The following is a 19,608-nucleotide window of genomic DNA, read 5'->3' on the forward strand; positions in this document are numbered from 1 at the left end:
AAGGGAAGCGCTCTGGGCTACAGGTGAGGATGAGACAATGTGGTTTGAAGACACTCCTCCCTACCATAATATTGGGTAACGTGCAGTCCATGGAGAGCAGACTGGGTTAAAGCTATACTGACCTATCTTAGAGAACCGAGAGGCTGTTGTGTGCTCTGTTTCACAGAGACATGGCTCACCCCTGACATACTTTGACTATGCCATTCAGCCCGAGGGCTTCTCTCTTCACCGGGTGTAACATATAGCTTCTTCGGGCAAGGTTAGAGGCGATGGGGTCTGATTTCTAAACAATATCTTGTGGTGCTCAAGCATGATGGTCTAGGTGAGCCCTACTCCCCGGACATGGAATATCTGACTGTGAAGTGGCATCCGTACTATCTGCTGAGGAAACTCACCTCAGCTCTCCTGTCAGCAGTCTACATCCCTCCCCAGGCGGATGTCAAGCTTGCTCTGAATGAAGTGTAGATGGACACAAAATGCTGGAGTGACTCAGCCGCATCTCCGGAGTGAAGGAATGGGCGACGTTTCGGGTGAAGACCAAACCAGAAAGATGGAAGGGTAAGGTATGAAAACGCCAGATCAAAGCAGACGTTGATCAAGGAAATGTAGGCTGAGGGGAGGCTGACAACGATGCACACAAACAGCAAATTTAATCAGGAGGACAGTGAAACTAGCTAGAGGACAAGGGTGGGGAAGGACGGAGAGAGAGGGAAAGCGAGGGTTTCTTGCATTTTGAAAAATCAGATTCATATCGCCGGGTTGTAAACTGCCCAAGCAAAATATGAGATGCTGTTCCTCCAATTTGCGTTTGGCCTCACTGGCAGTTGATGAGGGGCAGGACAGAAAGGTTTTTATTGGGATGCATCATAGCATGGTTTGGGAACAGCTCCATCCAAGACCACAAGAAATTGTAAGAGAGTTGTGGACGTAGCCCAGACCATCATGCAAACTGATCTCACTTCACAGCAAGGCCACCAGAATAATCTAGTCCCACCCCGGTCACTCCCTCTTCTCCCCCTCTCCAATCAAGCAAGAGGTACAGAAGTTTGAAAATGCATACCAGATTCAGGGACAGTTCGCAGCTGTTATCAGGCAAATTAACTATCCTTCCACCAGCTAGAGAGTGGTCCTGTCCTATCATCTACCTCATTGGAGATTGTTGAACTATCTTTAATCAGACTTTACAGGACTTTATCTTGCACTAAACATTATTCACTTTATCCCGTATCTGTGCACAGTGGAAGGCTGATTATAATTGTTCATCATCTTTTCGCTGACTGGATAGCGTGCAACAAAAAAGCTTTTCACTGTACCTCGGTACATGACAATAATAAACTAAACTAAAATCTGTTTTCTCTTGGGGTTTTTTTCCTGTGATCTCGGTTTTTTGTTTTCTCTGTTCTTTGTTTTCTATTCCATCTTGTTTCCTGTTTTCTCTGATCCCTGATTTCTCTATGTTTTCTTTTCTCTGTTTTCACTTTTTTATTGTTTTTCTGGGTTTTTTTGTTTTGTTTTCCGTATTCACTATTTTCTGTTCTGTTTTCTTTGTTTTATATTTCAGTTCCCTCTGTTTTCTCTGATTCCTGATATCTCTGTTTACTCTTTTCATTTTGTTTCTGTTTACTGTTTGCTCTGTTTACTGTTCTCCCTCTTTTCTGATCTCTGTTTCTTTCTTATTTCTCTGTTTTCAATTTTCTGTTTCCGTTTTTTTCTGTTTTCTCTAGTTTCTGTTTCCTGTGTTCTTTTATGTTTTCTGTTATTTTTTTCTGTTTTCAGTTGTTGCTGCTTTCTGTTTTCTGTTTTCTCTGTATTCTGTTTTCTCTCTCTTGTTTTCATTGTCTCTGTTTTTTGTTTTGTGTTCTCTGTTTTCTCTGTTCTGCTTTGTTTTTTTGCAGAGGTTTGAAAACACATACATCCAGATTCAGGGGCAGTTTCTTCCCTAAAGGACCCAAAGTGGTGGAAAAATTCTGCAAGTCCAGCAGCATCTCTGAAGAACATGGAAGGTGACGTTTCAGGTCGCACCCTTGCCCTGTGGCAGAGAATTCCACAGATTCACCACTCTCTGTGTGAAAAAAAAGTTCTCATCTTGGTCCTAAAAGACTTCCCTCTTACCCTTAAACTGTGACCCCTTGTTCTGGACTTCCCCACAGTGATGCAGCAGTAGAGTAGCTGTCTTACAGTACCAGAGACCCGGGTCCGATCCTGCTTACGGATGTTGTCTGTACGTTCTCCCCGTAACTGTGTGGGTTTTCTCCGGTTGCTCTGGTTACTTCCCGCACTCAAAAGACACACAGGTTTGTAAATTGGCTTCTGTAAATTGTTCCTCGTGTGTAGGATAGTGCTAGTGTACGTGGTGATTGCTGGTCATCATGGACTTGGTGAGACGAATGATCTGTTTCCACGCTGTATCTCTAAAGTCTAATAGTAATAATTTACTGAACCGTATGCAAAAAAAAAGGATTTCACTGTACCTCGGTACATGGGATAATAAAGAACCATAGAACCATAGAGTCCTGAAATATCATCTACCTCATTGGAGACCTTCGGACTTTGCACTAAACGTTATTCCCTTTATCATGTATCTGTACACTGTGGACAGCTTGATTGTAATCATGTATTGTCTGTCCGCTGACTGGTTAGCACACAACAAAAACATGTGTAGGAAAATAACTGCAGATGCTGGTTTAAATTGAAGATAGACACAAAATGCTGGAGTAACTCAGCGGGTCAGGCAGCATCTAAGGAGAGAAGGAATGGGTGACGTTTACGGGTCGAGACCCTTCTTCAGCCCTGAAACGTCACCCATTCCTTCTCTCCTGAGATGCTGCCTGACCCGTTGAGTTACTCCAACATTTTGTGTCTACACAACAAAAACATCTCACTGTACCTCAGTACACCTGACAATAAAGTAAACTGAACGAAATAGAGGAGTCGCGCTCCTCTGGACCAGCAGGTGGCAGCAGGCCTGGGACCGGTGAGATAAGTGGCGCTGTGGTTGGAGGACCTGGCGGGCAGGTGGCGCTGTGGTGGGAAGACTGACCGGCCGCCTCCAGCCGGCGGGTGGCGCTGCAGTGGGGGCAGTGACCGGCGGGTGGCGCTGCGGTGGGAGGATTGACCGGCCGCCTCCAGCCGGCGGGTGGCGCTGCGGTGGGAGCAGTGACCGGCGGGTGGCGCTGCAGCGGGAGGACTGACCGGCCGCCTCCAGCTGGCGGGTGGGAGCAGTGACCGGCGGGTGGCGCTGCCGTGGGAGCAGTGACCGGCGGGTGGCGCTGCGGTGGGAGCAGTGACCGGCGGGTGGCGCTGCGGCGGGAGGATTGACCGGCCGCCTCCAGCTGGCGGGTGGGAGCAGTGACCGGCGGGTGGCGCTGCCGTGGGAGGACTGACCGGCCGCCTCCAGCTTCCTGCCGGCGGGGGGCGCTCCGTGTCGCGCTGCCGGAAGTGGCTGCGGTTGCCATGTAAGATTCCTGTCAGAGCGTTTTGTCGCTGGGATTTTTCCTTCGCTGTGGTTAGAAAGCCGGAGGGAAACTGTCGTTAAAACAACACGGTCGGTGGGAGGAGGGGGTCGCAATCTTTAAAATATATATACATACATATATATATACACACATATCTTCAATCTGAAAATCCTCGCTCCGTTAAAAGCGCCCGAGGATGTCGGTGGCGGGGCTGAAGAAGCAGTTCTACAAGGCGAGCCAGGTGAGGAGGCGGCCTGGGCTGGGGCTGGGGGCGCGGGTGGTGGGGCCGATGACCCCCCGTGCTGCAATTAACGTTCGGCCTGAACCTCCCGCTCCTGCCGGTGACACTACTTCCCTCGACCCCCCCTCCCGGTGCTGCAGCGAATGCTCTGCTCCCACCCCCGGTGCAGCCGGCCGGTGACACTACCCTCGACATCCAGGTTGCAGTTAACGCCCCCCCCCCACCCGGTGTTGCCGGTGACATTTCACTTGCACCCTCTGTGTTGCAGGTGACACACAACCCGTGCCCATCGGTATTGCCGGTAACGCTATCGCTCGCACCCCCCCCCCCCTGGTAACACCGAGTTTGCACCCCCGGTGACACTCAACTCGTACCTCGGTGACCCTCCCCGGTGAGTGACACTCAACTGGCGCCCCCGGTGCTGCAGCTAACACTAAACCCGTGCCCCCGGTGACACTCCCCTCGCCCTCCCCGGTATCACTCAACCAGCGCCAGCAACACAGGCCGCGCTGACCCAGTAAACAAAAAAATCTCCCAACAACTTCTTCCCTCGCAAGCAAATCTATGCACAAACATTTTCCTTGCTGTTGGCTCAGTTAGAGTTTGAACCGGCTCTTGACAAGTCAGCAAATTCCATTTGAATGCAACTTTTTTTTCTCCCTCTCTTTTTCTGTGCAAAAGGTATTTGAGAATGGGTAACAGTTTTTTAAAGAAAAAAATATTGATTAAAGAAAACTTAGAGATTTTGTCCAGGATCTTCAGTTATTGTTTATGAAATGTTAACATTTTTAACATTGACACGCAGAAGCACTTTTTATTAACGTGAAAATCGCTCGATCGATTTCCTGTTGATTGTGATGTTTATCCTTGAATTTCTCGTAAGTGTTTCCAAAAGAGTGTTTATCCAGTGAAAGTTATTCGGTATTTCGTGATTTTCTGGATAAGGAGTTGGAACATCTGTTACAACTTAAATATTCAACCTTTGGAACGTCTCGGCAACGAGCAAGTTAACAAACAAAATATCCGCCAATTCTCTGGGGTAATGAAAAAAACAGAGCAATTGACCATAACCAGTAACTGGCGACCAAAGCAAAAAAAAAAATCCCAAGTGAACATATATAAATAAGGGAACACTGTATAAATACGGTTTAGTTCCTGACTTAAGCTGGAGCAGCAGTCGGAATAATATAGTTCGCTGCGGTGTTTCTGAATGAAGGGAATCATAGAGTTGTTGCTCCAGATAGACATGACAGACTGAAGAAGGGTGTCGACCCAAAACGTCACCCATTGCTTCTCTCCCGAGATGCTGCCCGACCTGCTGAGTTACTCCAGTACTTGTGAATAAATACCTTCGATTTGTACCAACATCTAAGGTTATTGTCTTATACACCTAAACTATGTATGAGTAGGAAGGAACTGCATATCCTGGTTTAAACCAAAGATAAACGCAAAAAGCTGGAGTAACTCATCGGGACAGGCAGCATCTCTGGAGAGAAGGAATGGGTTACGTTTTGGGTCGAGTTCTTTCTTCAGATCTTCATACTTTGTACAATAGTTCTGGTTTATGATTGTCTATTATTCGTGAAACGATTAGTTTTTTAACATCGCAAAAAATATTTTACTACATTGACGTTACGATTTTAATTTGACATTTTAAAAATGTTTATATCTGTGCTAGTTGCTGTGAGGCTACTGGAAAATGTGTGCAGTGATTGAGTGAGAACAGGAGTGAAGATGGGTGTGATCTCCATGGTTCTAAAATGTACTGTAGGTATATATTTTATAGGTGAAAATTATTATTCTTGGACAGGTGACAATAGATCAAACACCTACCAAGACAGGTTGAAGAGAAAAGAACGACTTGAATTATCTTAAAGTTCTATTTTTTTTAACATCCTAGGTCAACATGAATTTGGAAATCTCTATCTGCACAAGTTTTGCAAAAAAATGAAAATGGTTTTTAGAGGTAGCTTAAGGCATTGCTATTAATACCTGGAGTCTTGGAAATGATCATTGCAGTAGGACTGCTCATATCAACAAAGATAAATCTACAGCATGGGAGGAAGTCTCAAGACATTCAATTGGACAGCTTTATTTGTTTGAATGGAGTTGTCTAAGTAGACTGTCTCTGGAAGTCAAATAAAGGCAACTTATTTATTTAAGATCTTTTTTAAGCATATTTGGATATGTTATGTGTTCTAGTGATGTGTTATGCATCCATGTTATAGACAATTGTCAGTTTAGAAAAACAATATATAGTTGATATAAGACATACAAGGCTGGGGTAACTCAGCGGGTCAGACATCATCTCTGGAGAAAAGGAATGAAGGAGGGTCTTGACCCAAAACTTCACCTCTTCCTTTTCTCCAGAGATGCTGTCTGACCCACTGAATTACTCTAGCTTTTTATGTCTATCATCGGTTTAAACTAGCATCCGCAGTTCCTTCCTGCAAATATAATTGATGGGTAGTTTGGCCTTGGAGAATTGTAAATTGGACTTCAATCTATTTGAATACAAAAGCAACAAGTATGATTTTCTAGGTTGCTGGCACTTGCTGCGATGTTGGAGATTGTGTTGGAATCTGTGCTGTGAGCAGGAAAAAATATTTTGTGGTTTGGGTGATGTGCACCTCTGTTCGGAAGTATTTCTGTATTGTAGATGCAGGGTATTTCGTATTATTTCCCTGTTGGAGTGAATAAAAATATTTTCTGACGAGATCTGTTCTTAATTATCTATGAATCATTGTTTTGAAATGTGGTTTTGTAGAGCACATGGCCTAGATACAAATGCACCAGGCTTGTATCTAAAAATAAGAAACTGAAGTAAAAGTGCTAGAGTAATTCCATAGGTCAGGCAGCACCTCTGGAAAACGGATAGGTGATGTCTCAGGTTGGACCCTTCTTCAGACTGATTGTGGGTGGGGGGAGGTTGTGGGGGAAGGGAAAGATTTCTTGGAGCTTTCTTACTCTCCCCCCCCCCCCCCCACCCCCCCATAAGTCTGAAGTAGGGTCCCGACCCAAAACATCACCTTTCCATGTTCTCCAGAGATGCTGCCTGTCCTGATGAGTTACTCCAGCACTTTGTGTCCTTTTTGTAAACCAACATCGGCAGTTCCTTGTTTCTAGACTTGTTTCTAAATTGTTTTATATTGAATACTTTGTTTATGGTACCTATCATAAAGAATATATTTTAATATATTGGTTTGGGTATAGATAATTGGCAGTTGGATAAAGTACTGAAGGATACAGAACTGAAGGATAGTTGTGGCTCTGCTCACACATGTTAATAGTAATTAGGGGTGGTATTGGAGTAAGATCCATTAACACTTGTCATTTGCAATCGTGGTTTGTCCAATTTCATATGGTGTTCTTCAAATAGATCTATTAACCCTATATAATTCAGACATTAAATTATTTTATAATGCGCTGATCCACAATGCTGATCACTAGTTCTGTTACATTTTATGGAATTTTAGAATCTGGGCATTTGATCATTTATTCTGTTTTAAATTCCCAATTGAAGCTATTTAGTTGGAAATTCGCAGCTTAGTTATCACAGCTGCTTCACGGATCCAAGAACCCGCATTTGGGATTGTCTTATTTTGCGGGAAAATATTGCAGTGCTGGAGATCTGAAAATAAAGATAGAAGCTGGAAATACTAGAGTTCAGCAGCATCTGTGGAAAGCAAATCTGAAACTTTCAGGATCAGCATTGGAAAAAATTGAGGGAGAGAAGAAAAGAAAGGTTAGTGATGATGTGAGGGCAGTAGATTAAATGTCAACAAGGATGACAGAGTTGGGTGAAAGAGGCTATAGGTATTAGTCTCTAACAAAATGTAAGCCTGGGGGAGAAGTAATAAAATGAAGAAAAACATGTGAAATTACCAACAGGGAAAGAGATAAGAATATGAATACTGGAAATATGTAGTCTAGAATCACCAATTTAAAATTGTTGAACTTGATAACAGTATAACAGTATAACAGTATAACAGAGCTTTATTTGTCCAGAATGATATAATGTCCTTTTTGGCTAGGTAGCTGGAAACTCTGGGGTTTCAGAGGAACAGTGTAAGAAGCTGAACACATATCTCAGAGTGGGGATTGGTTGAGAAATTTGAGGTAAAGCTCAAATTGAAATTCTGTCAAAGAGGAGCAGGCATTTAAAATGGTTATTCGAGGACTAGGTGACAGAATTCCTTTTCTATTTGTCATTTTTGTTACAACTTGTTTAGCTCTGCTTCATGACTGGCAGAGATGAGACGGAAATATAATGCTGGATCAATTTTATGTCTGTTAATTTGTATTGAAATATAATGGTCTTCCGAGAATGGTTTCTTGAGCCACAAGTTAATTATCAACCCTTCCTTACGTGGATCCACCTAACACTTAGAGTCACACAGCCAGGCAGAATGGAAAAAGGCCCTTTGGCCCAACTTGCCCATGCCGACCAAGATGCCCCATCTGCATTAGACCCGCCAACCTGTCTTTAGCCTATAAAAAACCCGGAAAATCATTCTTCTCATGATCTTTAACACCTCTATAAGACGCCCCCCGGCCTCCTACAAGAAATAAGGTCCTAGCCAGCCCAATTCCGTATAGTTCAGGTCCTCGAGTCCAGACAACATCCCAGTAAATCTCCTCTGCACTCTTTCCAACCTAATGACATTGTGAACAGTTCTGAGGAAGGATGTACTGGCATTAGAAAAGGTCCAGAGGAGGTTTACGAGAATGATCACAGGAATGGTTGAGTTAACATATGAGCATTTGAAGGCACTGGGCCTTCACTCGCTGGAGTTTACAAAGATGAGGGGAGACCTTATTGAAACTTACCGAATAGTGAAAGGCCTGGATAGAGTGAATGTGGAGAGGCTGTTTCCACTAGTGGGAGAATCTAGGACCAGAGGCCTTAGCCTCAGAATAAAAGGATGTACTTTTAGAAGGGAGATGAGGAGGAATTTATTTACAGAGGGTGGTGAATCTGTGAAATTCATTGCCACAGATGGGTGTGGAGGCTAAGTCAATGGATATTTTTTAGTTGGAGATTGACAGATTCTTGATTAGTAATGGTGTCAGTGAGTATGGGGAGAAGGCAAGAGAATGAGGTTCAGAGGGAAAGATAGATCAGCCATGATTGAATGGCAGAGTAGACTTGATGGGCCGAATGGCCTAATTCTGCTCCTGAATCTTATGACATCATTCCTATAGCAGGATGACCAAAACTGAACAAAATACCCCAAATGTGGCTATTTGCCAGTTCTTGCACCACCCTTTTCCCTCCCCTCTTTCTACCTGCTCTCTTCCCTCTACCCCATTAGTGAGAAGAAGGATCACACTTTTATTGTATGATGAGTCAACCAGCTAAAGGCTGTTTTTATAGATTACAGACTATTGTGGGTTTCAATGTCAAAGTCCCATTGATGTTGATTCAATTATTCTTTCCTCCTATTTTCTTGATGTAATGCCCAGAAACACTCAAACTTCCATTTGGTCAATTTTGACATATTAAGTAGTAAAGCGAGTTGAATATTCAACTTTGATGGGCATAGTGAAACCATCAAATAATGATAAGGAGCAGGGACCCCAACAGCTTTCCCTCACTTTGCCTCGCTCCACCATCTCTGTTTCAGTTAGATCAATTATGTATAATCCAACTGCTGAATCACTGGAGATGTGCCAAACTAGTAATCAAATGTTTTGATCATCTTGCCAAGGTGGCTTTGTGTGTTGCAAATTGCTTGAACTACTTTATTTTCATTGCTTTTCTACCAGAGTGTAGAGATGGGGTGTTACTTTTAGAGACTGCACTGGTTAACTGAATGGTATAGATGTTAAGCCTGCATGGTCAGATGAGTAATGTATGGATTAGTCTCAACAAAAAAAGAGAGACGTGTTCATCTCTTGATTCTGCAATGTTTTCCTGAGCTGCAATCCACCACTTGGTACATTAGGCTTCCATGAATAAACTTAATTGTGGCTGAATAGAATCACTTCATGGAGATTAATTGGATAAAAACTGCAACTAAAAGATAAACAAAAGACAGTTTGAAACTTAATTCTCAAAGGTCCAACCTCAGCATTGATATGCAAAATGCTAAAGCACCATATGTTGGGTTAGCCCACCTTCACTCTCAATCAAATGAAGGAAGAAGATAGAGTAGCTAGAAATAAGCTAAGTAACAGCTTGGACAACAACCTCAACGTTAGCATGATGAAGAAGTGAGTTATTGACTACAGGAAGTGTAGTGGAGCACATACTCCACTCAGGTGAATGGTGCTGAAATGGAAATGGTTGAAGGCTTCAAATCCTAGGTGTAAATATTACTAAAAATCTGTTCTGGATCAACCACATTGAAGCTACAGCATAAGAAGCATACCAATGGCTCTACTTCTGCGGAAGACTAAAGAAGTCTGGCATGTTTCCAATAACTACAGAAAAATGATCCAAGATGACAACCTCTGCCCCAATGTCAGGAAGACTAAGGAGTTAGTTATTGACTTCAGGAAACGAAGTGACGTGTATGTTCCAGTCATCATCAATGGCACGAAGGTAGAGATGGTCAAGAGCTTCAAGTTATTTAGTGTAAATGTCACCAGGATTCTGTCCTGGACAAACCACATTGAAGCTACTGCCAAGAAAGCATACGAGCCATTCTTAGTCACGTGATAAACTTCGACATATACAAGTCATATATACAGTACAAAACAATATATCTGTAATGCTTTCAGAATTAGAAGAGATGTATTCCACAATTTTTCACAATTTTGGTCACACACGTTGCCTATAATTTCTCAGAAGTCTGAGGAAGTTTGGCATATCTCCAATGACATTTACCAACTTCTGCTGATACCCCAAACAAATTGGGATGTCTTGCAGCTTAGTTTGGCAACAGCTCTGCCCAAGACCACAAGAAATTGGAGAGAGTGGTGGATGTAGCCCAGTCCATTGTGCAACGTAGTGTGCAGATGTCGCCACCGTAGTGGACTGGATCTCAAACATTGATGAGATAGATGGCTTAGTAACATGATGTCAAGAAAACAACAGGGAATTGGGTGAAGAGCCTGCTCCAATCCTTGGCTGTGGCTAAAGTGCAGATGGTCAGACCTTCAAGTTCCGAGGTATAGGTATCACCAACAATTTGTCTTGGTATATTCACATTCTTGCTATGGACAAAAAAACACACCAATACCTCTACTTCCTCAGAAGACTAAGAAAATTTGGCTTGTCTCCAATTATTCTTGCCAATTTCTACAGATGCACTATAGAAAACATCCTATCAGGAGCATCACTGTATGTTGGGAGTGCCTGAAATGGGCAGCTGGATGGGTTGAAGCAGATATGTTTGTAGCATTTAAAATACTTTTAGATAGGTAGGAAAGAACTGCAGATGCTAGTTTAAATCGAAGGTAGACACAAAATGCTGGAGTAACTCAGCGGGTCAGGCAGCATCTCTGACGTTTCGGGTCGAGACCCTTCTTCAGACCCGCTGAGTTACTCTAGCATTTTGTGTCTACTTTTAGATAGGTATATGGATATGCAGGGAATGGAGGGATTTGGGTTATGTGCAGGTAGATAAGTGATGGTCTCGGCATCATTATTGGCACAGACATTGTGGGCTGAAGGGCCTGATCTTCTGTTGCACTGTTCTATGTTCTATACCACCAGATTCAATAAAAACTACTTTCAGCTGATATCGGGCTCTTGAAAGACCTCTCGTATACTAGAGATGAATTTCCTGATCTTCCAATCTAGGTTGTTGTGCCTTTCTTGTAGATGCATTTTCTTTGTAGTTGTAATACAAATTCAGCACTGTTTATTATTCATGTATACTATCATGGTATAACTTATATAAAATGCATGGTATGATTAGTGGTCAAAGGCTAGAGATGGGAAGAATACAAAATATTGAGATAAGGAGAGAAGTGCGAAAATAAGTCAGAGGAAGGGATTATAGGTAGATGGGCAAAGGGCTGTTGGCTAGTTACCTAAAATTGGAGAATTCAATGTTCATATTGTTGGGTTATAAGCTACCCAACTGAATATGATTTGTTGTTCCTCCTGTTTGCGTTTAGCTTCAGTTAAAAAGTATTTTGGATGCTAAATTTGTTGTGTTGTGAAAAATAAAATGTTTCATGCTCAACGATTTGGCTTGTTAATTTGCCTGGCTCTTCCTCAAAAAAAATGTTTGTGCATTATTGGGTTAGCCTTAAAAATATTTCCTGTTTCACAAATTATTCTTGTATCACCTGAAAAACTAACAGATGCTGACAAATGGTCTCTTGTCCGGGCTGGATTGGCTGCGACAGCAGAAAGAAACTTTACTGAATTCAATAAAATCTTGTTCTCAGGAGAAGACTGTTTGGGATTCGGCCACAGTCTCAATGAGCAATAGTCCCTTAGTGCTGATAAGTATGCATTTGTGATTACCTAGTTATCTCCTGGAAGTTTTAGAAATGTTGGTCCATTAGGGTATGGTGTTAAAAAGTGGGATTTAGTTGGTGACACCAGGAAATGTGGGAAGAAAATTGATAAGGCAATGTGTAAAATTTGTTGTGGGGAAGTTAACTAAAGAATTTATTTACAGGTAGATCAGTGTGTTCTCAAGGCAAATGTCTATAAGCCTGAGAAACTAATATAAAAGGAATTCAATGGGAGCTTTTAGAGTTTGACCTCCAAATCTCTGGAGGGACACAATTTTAAATATTGTTAACAGATACAAAATGGCCACAAATCTCTCTTTATTTAATCAAATTGACTGACTCAGTAACTTTTCCAATAGATCAACTGGAAAAGATTTTAAAGAGCCAGGATTTGTAAAGCAGTATTTCCACTCAAGCAGCACATGTCAGGAATTTAGGTAGGTTATGTTACACAGATGGGTTGATTCAGGATTTTGGGAACAGCTAGGAAACATTTGGAGATCTTAAAAGTAGGATAATTTTAATTTGTGCTATAAAACAAAATTGAATTAAAATGAACAGTTTAAAAAAAAGGTCTGAGGGAGAAAGATAGCTAATTTATTAGTATAACTGAACAATTTCACTCTTTAAGGAACCTTCATCTGAAATCTTTAACATGTATTTTGATGAAGATTCCATGGCCAACAGCTGCCAAGTTCTCCTGTGGAGCTGTGTGTGAAGTAATTGTTGGTCTTGGATCCGAGCACAGTAATGCAATAGTACCTGATCTCTTTTGAGGAGAAATAATTGTGTTGTAATTGGGTGCAATATGTTTGAAAATGTTTTTCTCGCTTCTAGCCAAGGGTATTTCTACAAATCTGAGATAAAGTCAGTTCATAGAACCAAGAACATATCTAAGATGACCAAATTTACATGCTTAATTCCCCATTAGTTAGTATTTAGCTATAAACTAGTAGAATTTAATATTTTGAAAAAGGGGACTGGAACCATATAGAAAAAATAATGAGTGTGCTTGAAACGCTTTCCATCAGGCAGAATTGTGATAGGAAATTAAAGCTTTCCAGACATCATTAGATGTACAACTTTTATACTGAGGGAAATCAAACATGTGTGCTATTAGTTAGTTGCTGTTTACTTTTTAAAGTTGGGAACAGCTCAATTGTAATTTTTTCTCCCAGTGTTATTTATTTGTAAAAGCAGGAAATGCCTAGTCCCAAATACATTAGGACCATCTCTGCCATTCCAATTTGCAACTGGCAGAAATTGTCATTATGTTCAAAACTATTTACTGCCTCCAAATTGGAAAATAAATGTCTATTTACCCATGTACATTTTAACGATTAGGATCAATTCGATTATCTTTGATCCATTGTGCTGAATGGTGGTCGTAACCAGATTTGAATTGAAAGCCCGTCTCGATAATAGTGACATTGAAAATACCCAATTATTGTAAATCTAGAGTCAATCTAGTTTGCTTCTGTCCTTCAGGCAACAAAATCTTCCATTGGAAGCTATATACATTTCCTTATTTACCATTGTGGTTCTTCTAACTGCCACCTCAGTGACAATTAAGGATGGGCAATGTGTCTGCACATCTATGACCCAGGCCAGTACTAGACTAACTAAAAAATATTTGATTGAGTACAGATGTTTCCGGTAGTTGAAAACATCTTTAAGTTATGAGGCAAGAGTCTAAGACTTATGAAAACTCTGTGGATGTCAGTAAAGGGAAGAAAGAAATGTATCCAAGCATACCCTTAAAACACTGTAGATGTGAATTTCTATATTGGTTTGAAGTACATTTTCATTTCTACATATTCAAATTTGAGTCAGTTCAAGAGGAAAAGGTTTTTGTGAAAAAAAAATACTTCAGATGCATGCAGGCATGTTCACTTGTTTTGTAGAAACAAGATTTCAAAGGTATTTTATTGTCACATGCACCAATTAAGGTACAGTGAAATTCAAAAGACAATAGACAATAGACAATAGGTGCAGGAGTAGGCCATTCAGCCCTTCGAGCCAGCACCGCCATTCAATGCGTTCATGGCTGATCACTCTCAATCAGTACCCCGTTCCTGCCTTCTCCCCATACCCCCTCACTCCGCTATCCTTAAGAGCTCTATCCAGCTCTCTCTTGAAAGCATCCAACGAACTGGCCTCCACTGCCTTCTGAGGCAGAGAATTCCACACCTTCACCACTCTCTGACTGAAAAAGTTCTTCCTCATCTCCGTTCTAAATGGCCTACCCCTTATTCTTAAACTGTGGCCCCTTGTTCTGGACTCCCCCAACATTGGAAACATGTTTCCTGCCTCTAATGTGTCCAATCCCCTAATTATCTTATATGTTTCAATAAGATCCCTCCTCATCCTTCTAAATTCCAGTGTATACAAGCCCAATCGCTCCAGCCTTTCAACATACGACAGTCCCGCCATTCCGGGAATTAACCTAGTGAACCTACGCTGCACGCCCTCCATAGCAAGAATATCCTTCCTCAAATTTGGAGACCAAAACTGCACACAGTACTCCAGGTGCGGTCTCACCAGGGCCCGGTACAACTGTAGAAGGACATCTTTGCTCCTATACTCAACTCCTCTTGTTACGAAGGCCAACATTCCATTGGCTTTCTTCACTGCCTGCTGTACCTGCATGCTTCCTTTCATTGACTGATGCACTAGGACACCCAGATCTCGTTGAACTCCCCCTCCTCCTAACATGACACCATTCAGATAATAATCTGCCTTTCTATTCTTACTTCCAAAGTGAATAACCTCACACTTATCTACATTAAACTGCATCTGCCATGTATCCGCCCACTCACACAACCTGTCCAAGTCACCCTGCAGCCTTATTGCATCTTCCTCATAAATCACACTACCCCCCAGCTTAGTATCATCTGCAAATTTGCTAATGGTACTTTTAATCCCTTCGTCTAAGTCATTAATGTATATCGTAAATAGCTGGGGTCCCAGCACCGAACCTTGCGGTACCCCACTGGTCACTGCCTCCCATTCCGAAAGGGACCCATTTATCCCCACTCTTTGCTTTCTGTCTGTCAACCAATTTTCTATCCATGTCAGTACCCTACCCCCAATACCATGTGCCCTAATTTTGCCCACTAATCTCCTGTGTGGGACCTTGTCGAAGGCTTTCTGAAAGTCGAGGTACACCACATCCACTGACTCTCCCCTGTCAATTTTCCTAGTTGCATCCTCAAAAAATTCCAGTAGATTTGTCAAGCATGATTTCCCCTTCGTAAATCCATGCTGACTCGGAATGATCCCGTTACTGCTATCCAAATGCTCAGCAATTTCGTCTTTTATAATTGACTCCAGCATCTTCCCCACCACTGATGTCAGACTAACTGGTCTATAATTACCCGTTTTCTCTCTCCCTCCTTTCTTAAAAAGTGGGGTAACATTTGCTATCCTCCAATCCACCGGAACTGATCCTGAATCTATAGAACATTGAAAAATGATCTCCAATGCTTCCACTATTTCTAGAGCCACCTCCTTAAGTACCCTGGGATGCAGACCATCAGGCCCTGGGGATTTATCAGCCTTCAGTCCCATCAGTCTACCCAAAACCATTTCCTGCCTAATGTGGATTTCCTTCAGTTCCTCCATCACCCTAGGTTCTCCGACCCCTAGAACATTTGGGAGATTGTGTGTATCTTCCTCAGTGAAGACAGATCCAAAGTAACGGTTTAACTCGTCTGCCATTTCTTTGTTCCCCATAATAAATTCCCCTGTTTCTGTCTTCAAGGGACCCACATTTGCCTTGACTATTTTTTTCCTCTTCACGTACCTAAAAAAACTTTTGCTATCCTCCTTTATATTATTGGCTAGTTTACCCTCGTACCTCATCTTTTCTCCCCGTATTGCCTTTTTAGTTAACTTTTGTTGCTCTTTAAAAGAGTCCCAATCCTCTGTCTTCCCACTCTTCCTTGCTATGTTATACTTCCTCCTTAATTTTTATGCTGTCCCTGACTTCCCTTGTCAGCCACAGGTGTCTCTTACTCCCCTTAGAGTCTTTCCGCCTCTTTGGAATAAATTGATCCTGCAACCTCTGCATTATTCCCAGGAATACCTGCCATTGCTGTTCTACCGTCTTCCCTGCTAGGGCCTCCTTCCAGTCAATTTTGGCCAGCTCCTGCCTCATGCCTCTGTAATCCCCTTTGCTATACTGTAATACCGACACTTCCGATTTTCCCTTCTGCCTTTCCATTTGCAGAGTAAAACTTATCATGTTGTGATCACTGCCTCCTAATGGCTCTTTTACCTCTAGTCCCCTTATCAGATCAGGATCATTACACAACACTAAATCCAGAATTGCCTTCTCCCTGGTAGGCTCCAGTACAAGCTGTTCTAAGAATCCATCTCGAAGGCATTCTACAAACTCTCTTTCCTGGGGTCCATTTCTAACCTGATTTTCCCAGTCTACCTGCATGTTGAAATCTCCCATAACCACCGTAGCATTACATTTTTGACACGCCAATTTTATCTCCTGATTCAACTTGCACCCTATGTCGAGGCTACTGTTTGGGGGCCTATAGATAACTCCCATTAAGGTCTTTTTACCCTTAGAATTTCTCATCTCTATCCACACTGACTCAACATCTCCTGATTCTATGTCACCCCTTGCAAGGGAATGAATATCATTCCTCACCATCAGAGCAACCCCACCCCCTCTGCCCACCTGTCTGTCTTTTCTATACGTTGTGTACCCCTGAATATTCAGTTCCTAGCCCTGGTCCTCTTGCAGCCATGTCTCAGTGATCCCTACTGTAAGTGATCCCTACCGATGTACTGTAAGTCATACAAAAAAAAGCAACAAGACACACCTACATAAAAATTAACATAAACATCCACCACAGCATTCCCCACATTCCTCACCGTGATGGAAGGCAATAAAGTCTAATCTTCTTTTCACTTTATTCTCCCGCGGTCGGGGTAGTCGAACCATCTACAGTCATGGCGGTCAAAGCTCCTGTGACGTGGGGCTCCCGAAGTTCATCCACGATGTTAAAGTTTGCAGGCTCCCACAGTTGGAGCTCCAAGGTCAATCCCCGACAGGGATCACCAGCTTCAAGATGTTAATTCCGCAGGCTCCTGCGGTTGGAGCTCCCAAAGTTGATCCTCGGCAAGAGGCCACCGGCTCCTCGATGTTAGGCCGCAGTGCGGACGAAGATACGATACGGGAAAAAATTGCGCCTCTGTCGATGCAAGAGATTTTTAAAAAGTTTCCCCCAATCCCTCCACCCCCCCACATAAAACAAAGCTAAATAATACTAAAACATACATTTAACACATATTGAAAACCAACAAAGGAAGAAAAGGACGAGACAGACTGTTGGCATTTAATATGCAGACTAGTTAAGCTGCAAGGATCTTTCGTTGCATAATTGTTGCCTAATATTTATAACACTGCTAACTCCACTGCATGTATAAAAAAGACATGGTTCAGTTTTTCCTTAACCTTGATCCTGTTGAAAGAATGCATGGAAATCTGTTTGGGCAAAATTCCTAGATTGAGTGTGTGTGTCTTTGTGCTTTTATGGAAAGTCTGCAATGGATAGAGGATGGCAACACTGCACAGATGGTATGCGAGTTCAAGATCGAATCTGGGGCCTCGGAGCTGTGGGATAGCAGAGCAAACTGCTCTGCTGCCCAACAATATTTTTTGAGTACAATGGTATTAGAGGAAGGAAAATGGCTATAAGGAAGTAACTTGTATTGTTCCTGTTGAACAGATATTTCACAGTGGTAACATGTATCTCAGGTTTTCTAAATGTTTATATACTGTAGTATTACTGACTCAGAAATATGCTAGATTAATGCAAGGTAATTTACCTTCCCTGTTTATCTCAAATAGCATGGTACAAATTTCACAAGATACAATACAATACAATATATCTTTATTGTCATTGTACAGGGGTACAACAAGATTGGTAATGCGACTTCCATTCGATGCAATAAATTAATTAGCTAATCAACAGAAATTTAGACAAGACAGAAATTTAGACGCTTTCTGAAAATCTAAGATTTCGAGAGCACATAATGATCTGTACCATGTCTATACAGATTTGTACAGTGAAATATGATGGGAGTTTTTGTTTTATATTGGATTCGGAATTAAGGATGTAATTTGAGTACAGAAATTGGCTTTTATGCCACTATTGAGACTAGATTCAATGGTCATTATGCTTTGTTTGATTAAGATCTCTTTTCAAAAGTTACAATTAACCAAGTATGAAACTTATTCTTGGCAAATTGCAAGGAATCAGAATGTGGCCATTAGTAGTTTGTTCACAAGGGATTGGAAAACAATATTTTAGTTGTTTCCAACTTGTAAAGACATTTTGAAAAACAAAAGACATTTTTAGATGCTGGAGATGTTTTTGATTCTGTTGCCTTTTATATACCTGATAGCGTTAGTATGAGTGGTATATTAAACCTCTGAGAAATTCTTGTACAATTATGGATATGCAGGGAATGGAGTGGTATAGATCATGTGCAGGCAGTTGAGATTAGTTTATCTTGGCATCATGTTTGGTACAGACATCGGGAGCCCGTGCTGTACTATTTTATGTTCTATGTAATATAAATTCTGGATGTATAAAAAGAACAGTCCCTAATCAAAATTACAGCTTGCTCACCTGCGACCTAATTCCATGTCAATAATTTAAATACTGAATTATTTCTCATCGGTCAGTTGTTCGCTGTGTTATCCTTGAAGCTGGAAAATCAAGTTTCTACATTTCCTGTTACTTGGGTTTCAACTTGATGGTGTAATGTGATTTTGCAAGTTAATTTATGTATATATTTTGTATTCATATTCTTGTTGTTGCACTGAAGTGGATCATATGAAAGGAACGCATTTAAGGCTCATTCCTCCATCTACTACTTTCACAATTGTGCAAAACACTAACTCCCATATACAAGTTTCCCAGATTCTTTGGTCAATGTGTCACCTACATAGGAGTTTTTTCTTAGATACCTACTGTTGATGAATCTGCAAGGGAAATCTCCAGAGGCAGCTGAATTGCAAATGTGTCACCCTTTGGATTTTCCAGAATTTCTTGATCCAGTCTATTATCCAAACTTTATCTTGACCATCTCTGGTACTGAATCCTAAATTGATGTAACAATAAATACCAGGGAATTAATACTTTTTTCATTCTTGAAAGTCAGTGTCACCAATTATTTACCATGCTACAGCAATTGTGTTTGATGGATCCACGGATTCTCCAAATTATCTTCTGCTGGTGATAATTGCAATTTATGGATAATTGCAATTTGTGAATATCTGAATATATCTTTTGCCATACAATGTGAAATGCATTTGTTTGAAAGAAAAGCTAGTTGGGACAAATTCATTCAACAAATGAAAGGAACTGCCAATTATGCAAATATGTGGAAAGAGGGGTGAAGCTAACGTTTCATGGGAGAGCAACACCTGTCCTTAAGCTTCTTTCCTTTGCACCATCCAGTGAT

The 19,608-nt window shown here is 41.6% G+C and overlaps 1 protein-coding gene across 2 annotated transcripts in view; it reads left to right on the forward strand.

Moving 5' to 3' along the window:
• The first annotated feature begins 3,420 nt into the window (after positions 1-3,420).
• Positions 3,421-19,608, forward strand: part of sh3gl1b (SH3-domain GRB2-like 1b) — a 77,956-nt gene continuing 61,768 nt past the window's right edge. The window contains exon 1 of one of the 2 annotated variants that reach the window (XM_078424164.1): positions 3,421-3,696. In XM_078424164.1, coding sequence (XP_078280290.1) covers positions 3,652-3,696 — 45 coding nt within the window. In that variant the 5' untranslated portion in view covers positions 3,421-3,651. The remainder of the gene's footprint in view (positions 3,697-19,608) is intronic. The other variant, XM_078424165.1, reaches the window with a different exon arrangement.

Source organism: Rhinoraja longicauda, chromosome 28, assembly GCF_053455715.1.
Source record: "Rhinoraja longicauda isolate Sanriku21f chromosome 28, sRhiLon1.1, whole genome shotgun sequence".
In the NCBI taxonomy this organism is placed as follows: Eukaryota; Metazoa; Chordata; class Chondrichthyes; order Rajiformes; family Arhynchobatidae; genus Rhinoraja; species Rhinoraja longicauda.